This window comes from Vicugna pacos, chromosome 11 (genome assembly GCF_048564905.1).
Source record: "Vicugna pacos chromosome 11, VicPac4, whole genome shotgun sequence".
NCBI classification, from domain to species: Eukaryota; Metazoa; Chordata; class Mammalia; order Artiodactyla; family Camelidae; genus Vicugna; species Vicugna pacos.
The window spans coordinates 101565846-101588670 of NC_132997.1; the positions used below are offsets into that span (position 1 = coordinate 101565846).

The 22825-nt window shown below is 60.8% G+C and overlaps 1 protein-coding gene across 2 annotated transcripts in view; it reads left to right on the plus strand.

Moving 5' to 3' along the window:
- INPP5A (inositol polyphosphate-5-phosphatase A) overlaps positions 1-22825 on the plus strand; it is a 158438-nt gene that overhangs the window by 99913 nt on the left and 35700 nt on the right. For both annotated transcript variants that reach the window (XM_006207445.3, XM_072972158.1), the window contains 4 exons: positions 196-259; positions 7097-7200; positions 13119-13171; positions 14695-14814. In XM_006207445.3, coding sequence (XP_006207507.1) covers positions 196-259; positions 7097-7200; positions 13119-13171; positions 14695-14814 — 341 coding nt within the window. The remainder of the gene's footprint in view (positions 1-195; positions 260-7096; positions 7201-13118; positions 13172-14694; positions 14815-22825) is intronic.

Sequence of the window (22825 nt, forward strand, 5' to 3'; positions counted from 1 at the left end):
GAGGTGTTGGCAAGGAGCGGAGCTGATGGTCCCCGGGGTCGGGACGCGTGTGGTTACACCCCAAGTCTCGGGCTGTGGTTAAACTGCAGGCAGTTAAAGTCTTGGTCTCGTGCAGTGGAGCTTCCGGCCCATCGCACGAAGCTGTTTTAGGCATGTTCTCCTGGGGTCTCACTTATTTCTCTTTTTGCTCTACAGGCACTAGGAAGTTTTTATTTTCTTCACGAATCCTTAAAAAACATCTACCAGTTTGACTTTAAAGGTAAGACTCCATGCTGTCCTTTGCTGTCTCCTGGGGGTTTCTGTCTTGGGGCCCCCAATACCCTGCCCGCTGGTCTGGCTTCTCCGGGTCCCCTCCGCCCAGTGCCCCTGCAAGAGGGCGTGTGCTCTGGGTCTGATCGAGTCGTTTGCTGCAGTCACTAAGTGGGGAATCATTAGAACCCCTGGCTTTCTGGAGTTTCTGAAACCAAGATGACAGGCCTGCCCTGGACCACCCCCCCAGCCGTCCTGCCCTGTTGCCGTCCGTGCCGCTCCCGGGACAAGGCTCAGGCGGGGGCTCCGGCTCTCCAGAAGCGGAGCTAGAGGAGAAGGAAATGGCTCTGTATGTCGTATCGGGGCTCCTGTCAAACGTAAGATAATGAAAAACAGAAACGCGACTGGAGGAGGGCGTGTTTCAGGAAGAGACGGGCCAGGGGTGTGTTTGCAGCAGAGCAGGAAGTGTAGCCTGTGTCTAATGGGTGACACCACGTGTCTGTGCTGAGAAGACACCCCCCTCCCCAGTCTCCTGACACAGCCCTCGCCTCCGTCCTCTGACTCGGGGGCGTTCAGGCTGTGCCCCAGGCCTGAGGGGTCCCAGTGCCTGCCCGTCCGGTCTGCGGAGTCTGCGTGTCGACCTTCCGCGTGCCGCTGTCTCTGCGTGTTTCATAGAGTCCTTCAGAGCCCCCCATGTTGGGCTGTGGAGCCAGGTCACGTTAATCAGAAAGGCCACTGAGGGCGCGAGAACTGGGGGCAGCTACTCGTGTCGGTTTGTTCAGACTCGTCCTCACTCACTCACTCACTCGAGACAGATCACTCTCCCCAAGGCTGGGGGCCAGCGTCGTCTCCAGACTGCTTGAGAGGTGATGTCATCCACATTGAGAGCAGGGTTGTAGCCGGCAGGGGGGCTCTTCACTGCCCTGTTGCCTGGGGGTTCTCTGACGCTCGAGACACAGCCTCTGGCTTCCCGCTGAGGAGCCTGGGGTGGCCGAGCAGACGGGGCGGGAGCCCGGGCTCGGGTTGCTCTCCCCGCCATCTCATGCCGGACCCCCGATGTCTGCAGGTCGTGTTCGTGGGCAGCAGGCTGGGAGCAGACAGGGACGGTCAAACACAGCAGGCCCAGGTGAAGCTGGAAGCAAAACGGGTTATGTTTCTAATAAACCTGCACCTCCAGCTTAAACATCTACCAGATCTGCTGAACTTCTCCCGTTTGCAGGTCACCATTTGCATACGTGTTGTATTGCTAAGTCGGACTAGTCATGAAGTGCCTGGCCAGCCCCACAGTTCACTTAAACCTGTGCATTAGGTGCATGTTAGACGCACGGTAGGGGGCAGCAAGCCCCCTCCAGGGCCGGCCCCGCTGTCGCAGACAGGAGCTGTGATGCGGCGGTCGGCGGCTGCGCCCCGAGCCCACGAGCCCGGCGGGAGGCTTGCCGGTCTGTGAGCGCCGCGGCGTGCCCAGGGCGGGCGTGGCTGCTGTCCCACAGCGCCGGCGCCGGCGGGGCCTCGGGCTGCCCTTGCTCTTCTGCCTGGAACTGAGCTACAGCAAGAGCAATCCAGCATTTGTGATGAGTTGGAGTGAATTTTAAAAAGAGATAGCCTGAATTTTAACACGTTGGTTCCTACCCAGAAATTTAAGAGGAAAAGGGGCGAAAGGGACTTCCGGTTTCTGGTCCAACACATGAAGAGCTTGGAAGTTGTCACTCCCATCCTCATGATGAGAAAAAATCCAAACAGGCTGCAAATAGATCCCTTAGACCCCTCAGAGAAGCAAGGTCACAGGGCAAACTGATGCCCCCCAAAGCAGAGGAGAACCTGGGCCTCCTGGGAGCGGGGACCACCACAGGGGCCGCTGGTCTGGACACTGAAGGAAGGCTGTGTGATGCTGGGGGCCGAGTGCAGGCAGCTGGTAGGAGAAGCGCCGGGGCCCAGCCTGAGGGCTGTGCTGTCCTGGGCTTTACCTGCAGGACCTCACCATGTTCTCATGATGAGTGTGAAGAGAGGTCTCCATGCGCCTCTAGTGAGGGAGGGGAAAGCAGTGTTTTGAAACGTGCCCAGAGCGCTCTGCTCTCCTTGAAAGGCCTGCCCTCAGGAAAAACCATTTCACCAGAACCCAGAGTGTTGGCGTCTGATCAGGGCCTAACCAGGGGGAGGGAGACAGACAGTTCTGGCCTCCTCCAGCCTTCCTGCTGCACTGGAGATTAGACACAGAGCAGACTGAATCCGCAGTCAGCAGGAGAGAAGAAAGCATGCAAAGCGAGCACAGATGAGTGGGAGTGAAGACACTCAGTGGAGAGCACTAATGACACCAAAAGCTGGTTCTTTGAAAAGATCAATAAAATTGGTAAGCCATTAGCCGAGCTAACAACAACGAAAAGAGCACAAATGACCGACATTAGAAATGAGAGAGGGGCTGTCAATACTGATCCTGTGGACACTAAAAGGACAAAAAGGTTTTTAAGAAAAAAACTATTCCTATAAATTTGATAACTTATATGGACCAACTCCTTGAAAGGAACAGTCTACCAAAACTCACTCAAGGCTTGCTGGAAAATGTGAATAGATCTTTATCTACTGAAAGAAATTCAACCAATAATTAATAACCTTCTACATAAGAAGGCATCAGGCCAGACGGTTTCACTGGTGATTTCACCAGGCATTTAAGGGCGACGTTATACCAATTCTCTGAAGTCTCTGCCAGGAAACAAAAGAAAAGGGAAAACTTCCTGATGCATTCTGTGAGGCCGGCATTGCCCTAATACCAAAACGAGTTGAAGATACCACGAAAAGGGAGAACTACAGACCAGTGTTTCTCGTGAACATAAAATGCAAAATCCTCAACATAATGTTAGCAGCTTAAAAGCAACAATGAACAAGAAAAATTGTACACCAGGGCCAATTCAGATTTATCCTGGCGTACAAGGCTGGTTCAACATTCAGAAATCAATTAATGGAAGCCATCACATCAATGGGCTAAGGAAGGAAAATCAAATGATCCTATCAGTAGATGTAGAAAAAGCATTTGATAAAATCCAACACCCATTTGTAAAAACTTGCGGCAAACTAGGAATAGCAGAGAACGTCCTCAACTGGACAGAGAGCATCTTCAGAGACTACGTTAACATCCTACGTGGTGGAGAGGAACTAGACGCTTCTCTGAGTAACAAGGTGAGGATGTCCACTCTCGGCATTTGTCTTCAGCCTCATTCAAGAAATCTTGGCTAATGCAGTAAGACAAGAAAAGTATATAATAAACTTACGGTGGGAGTGGCTGCCTTAGTTCTTAAATAACATGTTCACATAGAAAATCTCAGCTCAGCAGCGACAGCAGCAAGTCTGTCACCAGAAGCAAGTTTTCAGGATCTGACTGAAGACGCACATGTCAGAGGCTTTCTTCTGTACCAGCAACGAACAGCTGGAATTTGAAATGAAAAACCCAGTATCATTTGCCGTAGCACACACACAAAAAGAAGTCCTTAGGGAAAAGTCTAACCAGGTGTGTACAAGATCTACGTGAGGAGAACTACAAAACTCTGATGGGAGGAACCAAAGAAGCCCTGAATAAACGGACAGACGGTCCATGTTCATGGGTAGAAAGACTCGGGAATTTGAGGATGTCAGTTCTTTCCAACTACATACTCAGCACAGTGCCAAACTCCCAGCAAGCTGTCTTGTGGGTACCGGCAAACTGAGCCTAAAGGTTCTAAGGGAAAGCAGGAGACCCAGAGCAGGCAGAACAGTCCTGAAGGAGAAGAGCAAAGGCGGAGGGCAGACCCCGCCGTTGTCAGGACTTTCCACAGCGGTCAGGACAGCGTGGTGTCGGTGAAAGACTGGACAGTAGATCCCCGGCACCGAACAGAGAGCCCAGAAGTGGACGCACACGTCCACACTCGACCGACCTTTGACAGAGGAGCAAAGGGAGCAAAGTGGAGCAAAGACCGTGTTTTTAACAGTTGGTGCTGGAACCTGCTGGACGGTCACAGGCCCCCAGATTCAGTCTAGTCGCAGACCTCACACCTTCAGACTCACTCAAAGGGGGTCACAGAGCTGAGCATAAGATGCGAGACTATAAAACTCCTGGGTGGCGACGTGGGAGAAAACGCAGGTGACCTTGAGCTAGTGACGGCTTTAGATACAGCACCAAATGCATGGTCCTTGGAAGAAAAAGTCAGTAAGTTGGACTTCATGAAAACTGAAAACTCATGCTCTGCAGAAGACACCGTTAAGGGAATGAGACAGCCACAGGCCGGAGAACGTGCTCTCGGAGGACACATGAGATGAAGCGCTGCTGTCCGGAGCACACAGAGAGCTCCCACAGCTCAGCAGCAGGAACAGCCCAACTGGAAAGTGAGCCCAAGGTCTGAACAGGCGTCTCACCCGGGAAGATATATGGACGGCAACACCAGGCACTCAGCATCGTGTGTCATCCGGGAGCTGCACGTGAAAGCAACAGTGAAAACCACCGCACCCTGTGAGAGTGGCTTAAGTCAGAGAGACTGACGCCACTGCAGCAGCGAGGCTGCGCTGCGCCCACCCGCACCCTGGGGGCCTGCGTCTGTCCTGAGGACGTCCCCGGGCGCTGCAGTGATGACACGGTCTTTGCCTCGAGGAAGCCCATCCTGAGCAGACCTTCAGAGAGAACATCCTTTATTCTCAGTGGAACTCAAGCTGGGCCACGGCTGTTAGCGAGGGGGGCTCTAGAAGGTCGGATAAATACCCCCCTGCAGGCGGGGACCCCCCAGGTCAGCCCAGGCCGCACCCCATTAGGTGGCGCCGCCTGCGGTGGTGCTGATGCCTGGCCCTGCCCCTTCCAGAGACAAGGGGGCTGGCCAGGAGCAGAGGTGTCCCGTGGAACCGGGCAGAGGCCAGCCACTGCTGGGGCTGGACCCTCACCCGCACCCCCTGCCCCGTGCAGAGGCCGAGTGGGGGCCCAGGGCCACCCTCCTGGCTCCAGGCTGGCTGTCAGCTCCGCCCTGCTCCAGAGCTCCCCTCCACCTCCCCCGAGGTGGCACTGCTTGTCCTCCACCCTCTGGCGGGGGCACGTCCTCTGTCCACAGGGGCACTCCCCCTTCCTGGAGGCTAGTTCAGCTCCCCCAGCAAGACCCGGCTCAGGCCTCTCTTGGTGGCCACACTCAGGGGCATCCAGGTCCCGTGTCAATCTGTGTCCCCTCTCCGGGCCCCATGTCTGCTTCCCGTGGCCGTGTCCTCAGGGCTCCCAGGAGGTTGAGGCCATGCCTGCTGTCTGTGTCCCCAGCTTCTGGCCCCGGCCCCACAACGCTCAGCGGACATCCTGGTGTCGCCCAGTGCAGGAGGAGCCTGGAAGGGCTGTTCGGGCTGGTGAGAAGCGGGGCTGGGGGCCGGGCAGGTGGGAGCCCACCCTGCAGGCCGGAGCCGCGTGAGGGCTGCTGTGTCACTGGTGGGGCAAGCAGGTGGCGTCTGTGCGGGATGGGCCTGTGGCCCCCCACCGGAGTGGTCAGCTCCCCACTCGGAGTCTAGGTGGCCTGCCGCCTCGAGGAGGGGAGCTCTGGACGTGCCGCGCCTGTGACAGCGGTGCACCTCCCCGTCATGATGCCGCCTGCGGGTGATGCTTGATAAATGCTGTCCTTGTGCGGAGATGGATGGGCGGTTACAGTAAGTGCTCCTGTGATTAAACGCCGCAGGTGGGGTTATGAATGGGTCACAGCTTGGCGGCGTCCCTGGTTTGTTTACACAAGCCTGTGCCCCCCTCCCCAGGCACCAGCCTCCTGCCTCACGGGTGCGGGGCTCTCGGGGGACCTGTCGTCCCCGTGGCTCGTCTCCGTGGTTTAGGAGGAGGGCCAGAGGAGAGACAGCGCTACTTCGTGTGCTCTGCCCCCTGCCCCCGAGTCACTGGGAAGACCTGCCCTGTCTCATCATTGCTGTTCCACCCACTTCAGTGGCCCACGGGGTGGGCGGTACCCCCAGAAACTTACAGTGGAGCTGCTCATGGGGCCTGAGCGTGACCCCCACGGCCACACCAGCGGCCTCCTGACACCCCAGGAATCTCACCCTTGGTGCGGACCATCCGGCATGGTCTGGGCTGGAATCTCCCCGTGGCGGTCTTGGCTGGCCCACCTGCTGCCCAGGCTCCCCGCCCCACATCTTGGGGGGAAGCTGGCAGCCTTCCACCCACCAGGCCCAGTGAGGGTTGGAGGACCAGACTCGTGCATCCATTCATTTGTTCATTAAACCCCACCATGGACGTAGGGATATCGGTCTGTGGAAACAAACAACCCGAGGCCTGGCTGTAAAAGGACCAGACCAGGCCCTGCATGCAGGGGGTCTGCCAGGTGAAGGGAGGTGGCCCCCCACGGGCACTGGACAGGCCAGCATGGGCAGGGGTGGGGGCGCTGGTCCCGACTGCCCTGCCAGCTGTCCTCTCCCCCCGCCCGCCCCACGTGAACTCCTCTTCACTGCGTGAGTGATGTTGGCTGGATCGAGGAGAAAATCGATGTTATTAAATAAATTCATATTAAGCAGGAGTGAACGGTAACTCCATAGCCATTTTAAATATAGCCGCAGTTTGAACAGAGGATGCCAATTAGCCCCTGTAAATCTGCAGGCTGGAAGCTCTCAGGGGATAATGAAGTGGACTGTCAGGTTCCAGGTCGTGGGGTGGGAATTTATGAGGCACACGTGTCCCCAGGAGCAACTGGCCAGACTGGGGTCGGTGGCCCTCGTCAGGCCCTCCTCCCGGGCCTCCCTCACTGCTCCGGTGGGACCGGGACCCCAGGTGGCCTCAGCTGGCTGAAGGGGGACCCCAGGTGGCCTCAGCGGCTGAAGGGGCTGTGGCGCTGGGTCACAGGGTTCTTCCACTCTTTTCTAGCTAAGAAGTACAAAAAGGTCACCGGGAAGGAGATCTACTCGGACACGCTGGAGAGCACGCCCATGCTGGAAAAAGAGAAGTTTCCGCAGGACTACTTCCCCGAGGTGCGTGCCCCGCCCCGCCGGCCGCTTCCTCACCAGCGCGCTCACTTTCCGAGCGGCCACGTTGGAGGTGGAATTTAGGGCGTGGTGGGGGTCCCACCACGGCGGCTGTCACCCTCCAGCGCTCTGTCTTCCTCGGAGGTCCTGAAACCCGTGCGGGCCCCTCTGGGCTGTCTGACGTGAGGCCTGGGAGGGTCCGTGGTGTTTATTGTTACATCATAGGTAAATTTTCTAATCTTCGTTTCCAGGCAAAGGAACCTTCCCCAAAAGTAGAAAAAGAATTATTGGTTGATTTGGGGCCTGGAGTGTGCTGGGTCCTCCCAGCAAACCTTGGTGTGAGCGGCTCAATCCAGCCCGTGAAACTATATGACCAGATAGCGGGGGTGTGCGGGGCCATGGCACATGGGGGGTCTTCCCCGCCCCTAGAGTACTGGTGTGAGCCCCCGACTCTCACAGGTGAAGCCAGTGTGGGGCTGTGGCCGCCAAGAGACACAACTGCAGGCTTGGAGCCAGGGCCCCGTGTGCCCCCCACCCCTGCCCCGCGCACCTTCTCCAGGCAAGGGAAGGCCCTGGGATCGTCTCTCACCCCTGCTCAGACACAGTTAATCAGAAACTTGAACGTATTTCCCTTGGGTTCTACTGCGCTTGTGGATAGTTCTGTCATTTTTATGAGCCGTCACACTGCATACGTCATTTTGGGTTCTGGTGTTTTTAGTAAACGTTATTAACAGCCAGCATTTTGGAGTCTCCTGTTGCTGAATGATTCAGCCCTGCTTCCCTGGCTCTCGGTGCCTGAATCATGCTGGGATGTGGACTGTGACTGAAGCCTTTGGGCGCTGAGGTGGGGCAGCTGGGTGTCCGCACGCAGCCCGCCTCCTTGTCAGGAGGAGGCTCTCGGCCCCAAGAAGGATGGCTATGCTGAGTCCTCTCTGCCTGAGGATCGCCCGCCGCTCAGCGGAGGGGCCCCTCCTGATTTCAGCAAGGCCACAACTTTATTAACTTGCTTTATGACCTGATCCTGGAGGGACGGGATTGCAGCGCCTCTGTGAAGGATGGGCACTGTCTCCACGCCGGGACGCGGCTTCCTCATCCATTGTCCCCCAGCCAAGGCCGCGGTGTCAGGGGCCCGCCTCCTGTCCTGGCCTCCCCCGGCCTCCACTGTCCCTGCCCCTCAGCACCGCTCCCCCTACCCGCCCCTTGCTGCGTCCCGAGGTCAGAGGAGCAGCAGCCGGGAAGTTCCAGAGGCTTCAGTTCTGAACCCTCCTCGAGTGCAGCCGAATTTCAGCCCTGTGGCCCATGGATGTGTCCAGCAGGAGGATGGGCCTGAGGTCCCCTTGAACAGGACAAGGGCCGAGAACTCAGTTTCAGTTCCTGCTGGTCTCCTGGTCCCAGTCCCCATCCAGATGGTACTGGTGTGCACTCACCTCGGCCTGACAGTGACCAGGGCCCCAGTGAAAGGAGTGCGAGCTGGAGGGAAGCCAGGGTGGGGGCAGGGCTGCACACCACAAGGTCAGGGCTCGGCCGTTCCTGGACGCCAGCACCTTATAGTGGGAGAGCAAGCGGAAAGAGGTCCCCTGGGGCAGTTTGGGGCAGCCCTGAGCTCTGGTACTTAAGCATCTTGTCCAAAGAGGGTCCCGTGATGCCACTGCCGATGTCCAGGGTCCTGGTTCTCCTCAGGCCGATGACCCAGCACCCACAGAGTGAGAGGCCTCCAGGCTCCCCTCGGGCCTGCCCGCCTCCCCCACCACTGGACTGGAGACCGCAGATGACCCTGGCTCTTCCCTCCTCACCCAGGGGTCTAATGCCAGCCCAGTGGGGGCCCTCACCTGACCTGGGGGTGGGCTGAGGTGCCTGACGGGTCAACAGGGAGGGACACAGGGTGGGCGGCGGGCCCTTGGAGAGAGCTGGACACAGGACGGTGAGGGCCACAGGCACCTGGGAGGGAAGGCAGGGCTGAATGGGGAGGCCACGAGGCCGGCCATACCCGGGTCAGCGCTGGGGCTGGGCAGCCAGGGCCGGGCAGAGCGATCCCAGGGACCCGGGCTGTGTGGTGTGAGGATTCGTGGGCTGGGAGCAGGGCTTTTGAGGTAGCCCCCCAAGCAGTTGAGGCTGCTGCCCACCCAGAGGCCGCCTGGTGCCTGGGAAGTCGATCCCACTGCGCTGGCCCCCGAGGGCGGGGGCGCACTTGGTGACCCGGCACCAGGTGGACCCTCCATGCGGCCTGGCTGCCCCGGGATCTCCCACAGCCCACCCGGGTCCCTTGTCCTCTCGGTACTCACCAGGGACTCCAGAATTCAGGGTCCTCCCCCTGCACCTGCGGCCTCGGGAGCTAGGGTCGCCGGAGGCTCCCAGTGTCCGTCAGCCAAGAGCTGTAAGAGGCTTCTGTGCCAGTCACTGTGTGTGCAGAAGGGAGCCCCACGGAGGAGGCAGCTTCTCCCAGAGAAAGTGTGCAGCCCCTCGCCCCCCACCCCCTGAGGCTCCGGCCTCCATCCCTCCCTGGGCAGGGGCCTGGGGTGGCCAGTGTGCATCCCCCTGAGGTGCTGGCTGGTTCCGGGGGGCAGACGTGAGGGGGCGGAGCTGCCCGCAGACCTGCTCCGGGGCCACACTTCCTGCCCGCAGGCAGAGGGGGATGCAGCTCCGTAAGGAAGGGGTTGGGGTGTCACCGGGTGGACCCTGGTCCCCCGACTGGAGAGCAGCGTGCTGCTGGGACTAGGTGACCCCCCGGGGCCCTGGCTCAAAGTGACGTTGCCGCTGGAAGCTGCCCCGACTGCGTGCGGCCCAGGGCCTGGCAGCGGGTGTCTGGGGGCGCCCGTCTTCCTTGCATCCTGATAGATGAACAGAAGGAAAATCTCACTGAGAAACACAGATGCTTCTCGTGTTCTGTCAACAGTGAGACATTTCTCAGGTGTGTGGAGCTCCACGGCCGTTGCGGGGACTGACTGTCCGTGTCTTTGCTGGCGGCCCCTGCCTCGCGTGGCCTGGGGGGACCGTGGCGCCGGGGGTGGCGCTGGGGCAGCTCGTCCCCCGCCCTCCTGCCGGCCCGCGGGACCGTCCTTTAGCTTTGTTTGAACACATTTTGGGGGAGGGAATTAGTCTAAGACCGATTTCTCTTTCTTTTATTACCATCACTTAAGGATAATCTAAATGTAATTACCATGATGGAAGCATAATGCGATTCCAGATAATCCCAGCCGCTGCATATAAAACTAACAAAGCTCTCCCTGCTGATCTATAGGTTCTCTGGGCTCGACATGGGTTTCAAATGCTGCCTCTGGGAGCAGCACTCCAGATAATGTGAGACCATTTTTAAAAAGCAGATTTGTGTAGTCGATCAGGGCCAAGGCATTTTTTCCTCTTGCCCGTAGTGAGAAATTGGTTGTTACCATAGATCACAGGGACCGCTCCAAGCTCTTATGAAAGATGAATTAATTCCACTAATGCTCCAAAGCGGGCCTTTCACAGGGAGGCTGTGTGCTGATAACCTTCCTGCAGCCTGCCTTTGCTCCCTGTGATTTATGCCGTCTTTTAGTAGATGAAACCGCCCGTATTCGCAATCCATCTCCTGGCTAAAGGAACCCTATTAACAAGGGATCTGAGCAGAGACTTAATATTGTAAGGTGAACGATGCGGCAGCCCCCCCCCAACGTGACATGGTCTTCACTCCAGCGGTGGTGACCTCTGCCAGGGTTGGGGTGGGCACCCCCGGGGGCACCTCGGCCACTACCATCTCCTCTGCGGTCGCCTGGAGCCCTGGATGATTTCTGAAGGTGGCCGATGACCAGAGAGCTTGGGGACGTAGACGGAAAGGCGCAGAGTCAGACCTGCTACCCTGTACGCACTCCGCCTCCATCTGCAACAAGCGTCTACGTCCAGAAACTTCTGTGGGCCCTTGTGTAGTCGAGCATGAGGACCTATGCAGAGGCCCCGGGTTTCCCATCTGTGTGCCCCCCAGACGCGTGCCAGGAGGGCGGTGGTGGGGGTGTGTGTTTACACGTGCGGGTGACTGTGCCCCTGTGCATGTGGGTTTCAGGCAGAGTGTGTGGGTAAGCCACAGCGGGCAGTCACCTGGTGGGAAAGCCGCCTGTACCTTCTGGTGCCTGGGGGTGTTCTTGCCCACCCCCCACCCCAATGTGGCCCCAGTCGTGATCCCTGAGGCCTCACGGTCCAAGCCGGGGAATGAGGGTCCAGCAGTTTGGAAAGTGGATTCCGCCCTCTGGATGGAGGTGGGGGGCCGGTGTCCTCACCTGTTCCCCACGGTGCCACACGGTGCCCCCAGGGCACGTGTTCACTCCTGGTGCCGGGGGACCCCAGCCTGTGAGCTCGAGTCCCAGCGGGAGAAATGGACCTCGTGTGTATAGTCAGCCAGGGACTGTCCTGGCAGGGCGTGTGGGGTGGGGTGGGTGCCGGCTGCAGAGGCTGGTGTCTGGTGAGCTGGGGGTGCCTGGAGGGAAGGAGCCAGCAGGGAGTTGGGAAGTTTTTGCTTCTGAGAGTGAAGAGTGAAAGAAGTCCTCCTGCGGTGACTGGTTTTGTGGCAGGAGGGGTCCTGGGTGGTGTGCGCTTGAAGGTGTGGGGGCTTCACAGCCGTGCCTGGGGCGGGGCCTGGTGATGCAGCCCCAGAGGCACATCCTTCAGGTGTCCCGGCCTTTCTGGTTAGAGTCCAGGAGGGGCGGGGGCGGGGACAGCCGACTTGACCCCTGGTGCAGGGCCCCTCCTGGGGAAGCGGGGGCCGGCAGGGGCTGGTGCTGGCTGGGAGCAGCCTCCCGGACGTCCCTGCTGGGGTGCTAGCTCCTCGCTGCCCATTTCTGCGAAGGGCTGGCTGGGCGAGGCGGGGGATGCAGGACACAGTGGTTGGCCCCTGGTGGGTGGTGCCCGCTGCCCGGTCTCTGCACTGCCCTCCCGCCTCCCTCCAGTGGGTGCGCCCACCCGCCACCCGCACGGCTTCTCTGGGGCTCGCGGCTGTGTCCCCGCTCCTGGAGGCTCGCCCTGAGCAGAGTCAGGGCTGCCCTGTGCAGTGGTTTCTGGTTTCCAAACGTGTACGAGGGCACCAGGGTCACTGCGACCTCTCCCGCTCTCTATCCTCAGGGCTCCGTGGCCCAGGGTCCAGCGGCTCCCTAGTCAGGCAGCCTGACCCACAGCATCCATCTTCACGGAGCGTCCTGCTGGGCTGTGGGCCGCACCCCTTCCTCCCACCTCGCCCCACCCTGCCCCGCGTGAGCACCAGGGGGCAGGATGGTCATGGACCCAGGACAGGGCAGGTACCAGCCCAGTGGCGGACGTGCCCCCTCTGTCCTCTCGTGAACAACAAGACCAGGTGGGGGTGCTCAGTGACCCTTCTCCCAGGCTCTCCAAGTAAGGTTCTTTTTGGGGGAAGAGGATAAGAAAATGGAGCAGAAGTAAATGTGGGGTTCCTTTGACCCCCCCTCTGTCTGTAGGGCCCCACGAGGTACTCTTCGGGCGATGAGACTACAGGCCTGGAGCACCGCTGGGGGTGGGCCCTGCGGGAAGCGGCCTCCGCGGGGCCGCGTGCAGTCCCGTCCCCGTCAGCACGTGCTGTCACCTGCCAGGCCTGACAGCCTGTCACGTGGCCCCCACACTGTCCCCAGGGCACCCCGCATGCCCGTCCTGCGGAGCTGCCGCCCCGGCGTCCTTCCCCCCAGCCAGGCTCCCCACGTGCCCGGCTGGCTGCGTCCCTGGGCCTCTCTCCAGCCTGGGCAGTGGTGGGTAGAGGACGGTGGTGGCCTTGTCCCTCGGCCCCTTCCTGCCTGTGGCTGAGCCGGAGCAGCGAGCCAGCAGGCGCCCTGCGCGGAGACAGCGGCTGACCTCATCCGACTGGAAAGCACAGCAGGCGCCCCAACTGCGTGGGAGCCGTGGGGCCTCCTTCTCTGTCGGCCACTTACAAGTGTCACCTGTTTATTTTTCAGTGCAAGTGGTCGAGGAAAGGCTTCATCCGGACGAGGTGGTGCGTGGCGGACTGGTACGTTCCCTGTGGTCCTTGCCTGTGCCCGGCTCCCGGGACGTTCCCCTTTCGGACTGGGCACAAGTGGTGTGTGGCTTGGACATCCGTCAGAGGCTGCTCCACCCTACTCTCCGCTCTTGACCCTCCTTGTTCTGGCGACTCCATGTGGCACAGAGCACTGTCACCTGGTCCCTGTAACTCCGGTGTTCTGGTGCTCACATCCACCTGCCCCTGCCCTCCTCCCTGGGAGCCCCCTCGAGAGCCAAGAGCTGGTGCAGGGCTCCCCAGACCCCTCCTTCTGGTCGTCCTACTGCGCTGTGTCCAGCTGCAGGAAGTGGGGTTCTGTGGGGCATGGAGCACAGGTGAGGCAGGACCCTTGCTGACATGGGGATCCCCGGCATGGCCTTCCTGGGGGGCACCCTCCATGGTGCACGCCTGTCTTCTCCCGGGACAGGAACCCTTGAAAACTGCTCCCTGCTGTCCTGACCTGCGTGCAGCACCTGTGGCTGGGCTCTGCTGGTCCCAAGGCCGTGCTCTGCACAGCGAGGTCCTGGAGTGGCTGGAGTAGGGGTGTTGCCCCCTGCAGGCCCTGGGGAGATGGCCGTCCTGACGCTGGCTGACCGCAGCTGGGCCCTCAGCTGCCCCTGCTATGTATGTCCACACAGGCCCCTCACTGGGGCCTCGAGGGCTGGGGTGTTCCCTGGAACGGGGATCCTAGAGCATGAGAGAGCAGGAGGGAGCTCGAGCCAGCTGCAGCCTCCAGGACCCGACCGCCCGCTTGAGCCTGTGTGGTCAGTCCCGCAGGCCCAGGCGCGGCATGGGAGGGCACAGGGGGCTGCTGCCAGCTCTGCAGATGTGTCCCGCTGGGTCTCGGGCCCAGTGGTCCCAACTCTGCGGGTGGCATGGGGCGCCCCCAAGGCACCACTCACTGTGTGGCAGACATGCCCCAGCGATGCCCAGGGGCCCTGGGGTGTGGGGAGGCTGACTGGGCTGAATCCGGCCTCACCATCTCCCTGAGAAGCCAGGCCAGCAGTGCCCTGCTGTTTCCCCAAGGGTCTTCCAGGTTCTGTGAGCTAGGGGCTTCTTCTTGGGAGTGAAATGAATCACTCAGTGCCCCCATGTCACGGGGTCCGCCTACAGTGAGCGCTGCTGGACAGGGGTGGCTCCAGGCTGCATCAGCAGCCACCCAGGAGGGAGCCGAGGCCTGGGGAGGTGACTCCCCCATCCCCCCACCCCCATGTTAGCCCACAGCTTGAAGGAAGTTTCTGGGGTCGTGTGTAAGTTCTTTGCTTTAGAGAAACAGTTCCCTTGCCATCCAGTGAGCTGCTGTGTTTGTAACACTGAGAGCCTGCGTGCAGGGTCTCGTGTGTCCTCCTCTGACCAGAGGAGGACAAGCCCTGGGCAGCCTGGTGCGGCTGAGGGGGACGGGCATGCGGGGTGCCCTTGGGAGCCAGGGGGACAGCGTGGGGGCCGCCCTGGGTGACCCAGCGGCGCCAGCCCCTCTGAGCCCCTCGCCATGAGCCCTCCCTCTGTCCCTGCAGTGCCTTTGACTTGGTGAACATCCACCTTTTCCACGATGCGTCCAATCTGGTGGCCTGGGAGACGAGCCCCTCGGTGTACTCGGGCATCCGGCGCAAGGCCCTGGGCTACGTGCTGGACAGGTAGGTGCCCGCCCGCCTCCGGGAGGACTGACACTCGTTCTTCAAAGCCACTTCTCCTAGTTTGCCTTTTCCTGTTTACCAAAAGTACGAAACTTGCAAAGGTCAAGCCCACGGGGGATGCACAAACGCTGACCCCGCCCCAGGCTCATGAGGCCCCACCCAGACACGCTGAAGGCTGGGTGGCCTCTCCTGCTTTTCCGTTTCGGGGGAAGAGGGACCGAGGCAGACGAAGCTCAGCTGCAGCACCTCCTCTGGCCTCAGCTCAGAGACCGGAGCACCTGGGGTCTCCCCAGGCTCTGCCCCTCGGAGCAGCGGCTGTGTGGGGTCTGCTCCGCCAGGCTCCTGCTGCCAGCCCGGGTGAGCACTGCCTCCCTCCTCGCTCTGCCCGGCTTCCTGGATCTGGCCGGGGGCCTCTAGTCAGAGGGGAGTCAGCCTCAGTGGTCTCCAGGGTGGGGGAGCTGCTCCCGCCTCTGACCCAGGCTCCCAGCCCCCCTACCCCATCACAGCTGGTTTTCAGGACCCTCCCACGGGGCCCTCTGGGGCCCTCTGTCTGTCTGCAGTGGTCTCGTTTGACCCTCCCTGGGGTTAGCTCTGAGGGGCTGTCATCTGGAAATGAAAGGCAGCCCCACACACCCAATTAACAGGCTGTGTTTGGTCTTGTTTTGCAAACGGGCCCTTTGCTGGAGCCCGGCTGGCTCACCTCCCCGCCCCGTTCAATTGAGTCCTCAGCCCAGCGCCTTCCCGCCCCCTGGGCCCTGAGATGTGCCTGTCCCCTCCGTGCACGCACTCGGCCGGGACGTGCTCTGGACGGGGGTAAGGCGGGGAGCGTGTCCCCGTGCGGATGAGGCGGTGGCCGTCAGCCCACCTCCAGGGCCCTGAGGTCAGGCCCCTCAGTCCGTCCCAGCCCACCCCGAGGCCCACGCGGAGGACCCACGATGGGGCCGCGGGGTCTGCTAGCTTCTGCGGCTACTCCTGCACCGAGGGCTTGGCCTCACGCCGCCTTCCTGGCGTGCATGGAGCTGGGCTGGGGTGTGAGTGGCGTCCGAGGCGGTGGAGGGGCCGGGCAGACCCGAGCCTGAACCTGCTCTCGGCCCGACGCTGGGGGTTTGGCCCACATGCACCTGTAGGGCCCAGAGCTTTGTCCCCTCAAGCTGACCAGGACTGCCATTCGGGGCGGCTTATCCACTGGTCACTGTCTCTCGAGACCTCCCGGGGGCAGGTGCTAGCGTCACCCAGTCTGTGCTGAGGCCCCAGGTTGTCACAACTGCAGCTCTGCCCCCGCTGGCACAGCGCTGGGGGAGGGTGCACTGGCGCTGGTGGGGACAGCTGCCTCAGTTCAGGGGCAGGGAGGGGTGCGGTTCCAGCAGACTCGGCAGCAGCCCTCCCCGGAGGGGCCACCTCGCAGCGGCCAGACTGGCCTCCCCGGGGCCGCTTGGCTGGGGTGCTGGTCTCCCGGACCGGTCAGGCCATCAGAGGGGCGGGGGGTCCGGCACTTCCCTGCGGCCCTGCGTTCCCATGAGCCGCTCCGGTGGGGCGCGCAGCCAGCCGCGGATCCGGACCTCCGCCGCGCGGGGCGGCTGCCCGCACAAAGGGCCGCTCTGCAGCGCGGTGACTGACGGGCGCCCTTTCATCGCGGAAGCTAACCTTTTGGCAGCCACCAGCAGACTGCATTCTGCACTGCCGACCGGGAGGACAATGCCACGCTGGCCCTTTGAATGGACTCTGCCACCAACAGTGCCCCATTCACGGCGCTGGGAACCTCTGGGAACATTGTCTGCGGGCCGGCGTGGACGCGGGGAGACAGCGAGGAGGCTCCGAAGGCGGCCCGCCTTCCTGGCTTAATCCCCTGTAAAGCTTTGCAGGCCGCATTTCCCTCGGAGCCGGGTCAGGCCGGGAGGGGGCACGCCGGCCCCACGAGTGGGGGGCGGGGGGGTGTGGGGGCTCGGGTTAAAATGAGAGGCACCTGGTGCTGCATTCGCACCTTTCCTATAAATCTAAGGTTATTCCAAACTTCAAAGCTTACTTAAAAAAACCCGAGAGGGAAACTCTCATCTGGAATGTGTAACCTTTGAGCCGAGGCTCCAAGCAGCACCTGGTAGCTGCGCCGGCGTCGTGGGCGGACTCACGTTGGCGTCGGAAAACAGCGTTCCCAGTGTTAACAAGGGGCAGCCAGTGGGTTCACCTGGGCTTTTATTGCAAGTGATAATCTTGATGTTTCTTGTGCAACGAATATTTTACTGTAAGTCTCTCATTTTACAAGTTAAAAGGAGACAAACCTCTTTATTAGTGAAGAGCGTTAAGCTCGGAGACTTGGGAGTGGGCAGCCACACCGGGTGTCCCGGCCTCTGCGTAGGGCCTGGGGTCCCGACCGCCTGGAGGAGTGGCTCGGACCCTCCACCGGGCTGTAGGGTGGGCTGTGGGGGCCGCCTGCCCCTCTGTGCCCCCCGTGGGGATGGCCCTCTCCCAGGCCGGCAGTCACGGTCTTGGGGAGCATTTGGGGCGGTGAACAGGGGCAGACACCTCCACTCACACAGTCCTTCCTGAAGTCTCCCAAGCTTTCTGCTGTGAAACGAGGTTTTTTTCCACAAGTGACAGGGCTCTTGTGTCTCCCCTTTGAAATGCAGCCCGGCCAGGTTCGCAGGAACATTTTTACATCACAACTGTGAAATCTGGGCATAAAGCGCCCCTTTGTCCCCCCAGTATCTCCTCACAAATACAGTCCGTTGTCACAGCGCTGAAGTTAATTTGATCAACATTGGGACATTTAACTTTTATGTCCAGTCAAAAGACTTGTTTCACGCTCATTTTGGGCATTCAAAGAAAATGATTGCCAGAAAAATAATGCTGCCCGGAACAATTCCGAGCAATTAGTTTCCCAGGGTGAGGCGGTGTGATGCGGCCGCCACACAGGGCCCCTTTGTTGTCCCGCGGGCGGTCATCAGTCAGCTGTCAGCCGCTCAAAGACCCCGGTCTCAGGGTTTCTCTCCCGGCCGTTCCCAGAGCTCGCCTCGCTGAGCAGCCAGCAGAAGAAAAGCCACAGGTCTCCAGGCGGAGGCTGACTCCCTGCTCCGGGTGCAGGTCACCAGGACGCCCCGCCTGGCTGGCCGCCCTGACCTCGCCTCCCGCCCGACGGCCTGGGGAGCTGGCTGCCGCACCCTGTCCTGGTTCCAGCCTGCGCCCTCCAGCGCCTGGGTGTCCCGTGTCTGTGTGGGGCCCAGCACGGACACGAGAGTCCCGGGTCCGACGGGCAGCACGGGCCCACACTCCTCAGCTGAGGGCTCTGGGCTCCCCTGTGTTTCTAGCGTTGGGCAGGCCGGCCGGCCCCGGGAGGATGTGTGTGACGTCCGTGAGCTCACGGTTCCTCACAGCTCTGGTGGCCGTGGCTCTGTGACGTGTCCTTTACTGAAAGCTAACCCGAGCACCCAGGCCAGCGTGGAGGGCGGTGGTGGAAGTTCCTGCCCTCCACTCAGCAGCCACACATTTGTGCTTTTCCACACTCGTCCTTCTGTTCAGGAAGGACACGTGGGTGCTCCAGACGCCCCTGCTCTCTGTCCTGACCCTCTTGTGCCCCTTCCCAAGCCCGTGCCGACGTTCCCTGGACATGCGCTCACTCCCGCCCCGGTCCCGGGCTTGGCGCGTGCGCCGTGCTGTGTTTTGTCCCGAGTCTGCATCGTGTCCCTTTGGGGCACGCGGGCTTCCGCCAGCACCTTAGGTAAAGTTCTGCAGGGTCGTGGGGATGGCGGCGCCAGCGCCTCCCTCTGCAGCTCTTGCTCCTGGCTGTCACGTCCGTGCTGCACTGTGTCCCCTCGGGGCAGCTCCCTCCCACCCCGCACCCAACAGCCATCTTGCTGGCCTTCCTCTGGGGCGGCTCAGGGTTTTGCTAAAGGTCAGGCTGTGAACACAGAGTAGTCTGCGTTTCCTGAGCACTGGGTCCGGTGTCTGCTGGCATCGAAGGTGTAAAGGCTCCCTGGCTTTCTAAGTGCCCCAGTCTTGCTTCCTCCACCACTTAAGTGGAGACCTGAGTGGTCCCAGGAGGCTAAAGGTCTGCTCCGCTCCTCTGGCTGTGGTGGCCTCTGAAGAAGATGCGCATTTAACATTGTGATGCTCTTGAGAGAACACATCAAAGCACCTGCTGATGGAGGCAGGCGGCGGGGGGGGGGGGGGGGGGGGGGGGCAGGGGGGGACTCCTCCTGGCAGCTCTGCCTTGAGGAGTTCTGACGTTCTGACAGGGAGGGGTCACCGACAGGAGCCTGTCCCTGTGGAGGCTGGCGAAGCGCCTTAGCGGTTGAGAAGTGCCTCCTGCCCCGGCCCCACCTACAGAGGCAGCGGCCTCGGTGTACAGAGTGGAAACGCAGGCCCGGCAGGTTCCCGCAAACCCGCAGCTGCAGCCACCGCTCCGTCTCCCACAGCTCTGGGGCTGGAGGTCCCGGACGGGGCCCGCGTGATCAGGTCTGGAAGGCCCGCTCCCGGCTGGACGGCGGCCGGCTGCCCTGTTGCTGTGTTCTCACGGCACAGAAGGTGCTCTAGTGTCTTTCTTACGAGGACCAGGGCCCCCATGACCCCATAACCTTCATCACCTCCTTAGGGCCTGTCTCCCGGAAGCCACATCAGAGGAGTGTGGGAGATGGTTCAGTGCCCTGTGGGCTATGAGTGCTGGCCACGAGCTGGCTGAGATGAGAGGGAGTTTCAGAAACAGGGAGCAGTCACCAGGGAAAGGCCCGGACTCGTCACTGACGTCTCCTTGGCCACACGGCTGGCCCAGCTCACTCTCTGTTCTCACTGCCTCAGGCAGTGGCCTTAGCGTGCTGCGACTTCCCCAGGTCCGTCCCATGTGAGTGTCACCTGCACTGGGCTCAGCCTGCCTGCTGGAGGGGCGTGCGCATTCCTGGCCAGGACAGCATGCTGGGGAAGTCAGGACACCCTGGGCCGGAGGGCGCGTGGTGCCCTGACTGTGCGCTGCCGGTGGGCAAGTCACTTCACCTGACGCGGGAGGGACATGGCGGCTCGCCCGGCGCTGGCTCAGGTTCTGCTGACAGAAGCCTTTCTGCTTCTCCGGGACCCTCCCTACTCTGCCCCATGCGCGTCTGGGACAACAAAGTATGACTGTCCACCTGGGGGCTGCCTGCCCGCCCAGGCCCGAGCCCAGGGCAGCACTGGGCGGGTAGGCGGGGAGCCAAGCGTGACATCAGTCTGTTGAAGGCAGTTAGGTGTGCGCGATGAACCTTCCGTCAGCTGCTTCAGGCGAAGGGCAGCTTGAACTCTGGGGTCAGCTGCCAGTCTCAGTCGCCTTCTGTGGGCATGGTTTTGCTCTGAGGATGTGGCCTCGCCCGATCTCAGATGTCTGTCGGTACCACCACGTTCCACAGTTAAAGTCAACACAGGAAGGATCCTGGTGCCAGCCGACCGGGCACGCCAGCCCCTCACTGGCCTGACTCCCAGTCCTGGGGTGAAGGTCTGATCCTGCCCACGGCCAGCGGGCAGACGCCCTAGGTAGAAACATGTGCCCTCGAATGTTTGGTCGGCACCCCTCCCTCCCGCGGGGTGGCCCCTCTGCGCGGTGTCCATCATGTGACAGAATCGCCCGTCAGGACGGAGGCTGTTCTCAAGGCCTGAAGCATTGATCTTTACGGCCTTTCTTGTGATTCTCGTTTTGAATCAGGCCCCCGGTATTGACGGGGACTACTTTTTAATCATAATAGCTCCTGACAAGGTAATTAATTTTAAAACAACTCTTCTTTCTTCCTGGCCCAAATGGTGCTATATTGAAATTAAAAGTGAGTGCGCGGGGTGGCGGGGAGCAGAGGCTCTGGGGCACCCCCCTCCCGCTGCTGTGTCTCCCGCTCTTCAGAGTGGGGCTTGTTGTTGATGGGCCGAGGCCCTCACGTCGGGAGGAGCAGGCAGGGAGCTCAGGCCCTAACGACGGCATCACCAGACTCAGGACACGCTGCTGGAAGAGGCCGTGCGACGCAGCCTGCTCTCCCTCCGGACCGCCAAAGCTGTTATAGTTGATTCAGCCCCAAACTAAATCTGAAATTTGTCGTTTTTTAAAAAGGAGGTTGCCTCAAGGTAGGGTCTGCCGTTTAATTAGCCAAACAGTTGCTTGCTTCCTTAATACACACTCCGGGTGTCGGCTGCTCGTGCTTCTTTTAAGTTCCTTCCCTGCCCATCGCAGTGAGATGGTCGGTCCGCTGGGCGCCGCTCCGCGGGCAGCAGGGGACGGCGGCGCTGACGTGCCTGCGGGCATCGCGGGAGCCACTCTTGGCTGTGGGGACCCTGGGCCCCCAGGCGGGATCCACCTCCGTCTTCTGTCACCTCCTCAAGGCCCCCGGGGACCCCAGGACCGGCGTGGCGGCCGCGACTGAGCGTGGTGCGCTCGTTAAAGCCCGACGTGATGGGGGTGAACGGACCCAGAGTTGGTCCAGAGCTGGCGGGCACGGGCAGGCCCCTGCTCTGCGAAGGGTCCTCAGCCTGGGGTCGTCCCCTCAGGCTCATGGGGCGGAGGGGCACTTGATCAGAAACGGACCTGACACTTGGGCGTGCAGGCACACACGTATGTTATGCCACACGTGCTCACGTGACATGTGCGCTGACACCCACCACACACCTGCATCGTGACCCAGACCTCCGGCCTGGAGCAGCACGGGTCCAGGCTGCATAGGTCACTGCATTTTCAGCGGGAGACGCCGTGGGATGGCACCGCTGCAGTTGATTGAATCTGCAGACGCAGAACCGCGGATTTGGGGCCAACTCTGCGCTATACGTGGATTTGCTGCCGAGTGGAGGCCTGGCGCCCCTCACCCCGTCTCGTCCAAGGGCCAGCTGTACACACATGCCACACGTGTGTACGTGACGTGGGCGAGCCAGGGCTGACCCACCGGTGTCCCTGCCAGTGCCCCGTGTCCCATCTCTGGGCAGTATTTCCTCTGCAGGAAGACGTAACTTCAAAAGAAGTGAAACTTCTGGCCATCGTCACTGTTAATGACAGTCTGTTACAATACGTCCTTTCCTCTTCAGATTCAAGTGTATGAGAGTTAATCCAATTTAAAAGGGTAATGAGACTCCCTGGAATTTAGCAAGATGATACGGCAATTAATATGCAAGAGAAATTGAAAAACAGTTGAGACAATTTTTAAAGGAATTTCAACAAGAAGGGCTTCCCTATAGAAAGTCCTGCTAGTGGGAAGTGTTTGGGAATAGATCAGACGTCTGCAGAGAAGAACAGAGTCGCAGAAAGACCGGTGTGACTCGGGGACTCTGCACGGGCTCGGGGACGAGGGTGGCATGAGAGGGAATGGCTCGGATCGATCGACGCTGGGAAAATCCATAAACTCAGATCCCTGCTTCACGCATAATTCCAGATAGATTAAAGGCTGATGGCGCGACTCGCCTTGGAGATGAGAGAACTTGTCGTGGATCGGCCTCAGAAGAAGCACCAGCAGCCGGGGGCGGGGCGGGGGGCCTGCGTGGAAGTCAAGGCTTGTGTGTGGCTCGGGTGCTGTGAACCCAGCGTCGCCACGCCCGTCTCAGAAGAGGTCAAAGCAGCAGAAGGCACAGAGCGGGAAGAGCCAGGCAGGTGCAAGCAGGAGGGAGCGCAGGCTCCGGGCGCAGGGGGCGGCCTGCTCGCCGTCCAGGGCTGCGTCCCCTCCAATGCGGCCACACGGGCAGGGCGCCCAGGCTACCACACCCACGGCGGGGACGCGACTGTCCCCTGGAGGGGGCACCGCCCACTGAGGACGTGGCACCCACCCTGCAGAGCTGGAAACACAGCCGCTGTGTCGCTCCCACTCAACCTTGTGGTTCTGTCATAAAAACCTAAATTTTGTCATATTGCCCTGTCATGGGGGGAGGATATAGCTCAAGTGGTGGAGCACATGCTTAGCAGGCACAAGGTCCTGGGTTTGATCCCCAGTGCCTCCTGTAAAAATAAATAAATAGACGTAGTCACCTTCCTCTCACCATATTGCCCTGTCATTCCAGTGTCGCAGCCCTGCCCGCCCACACCCCGGCACGC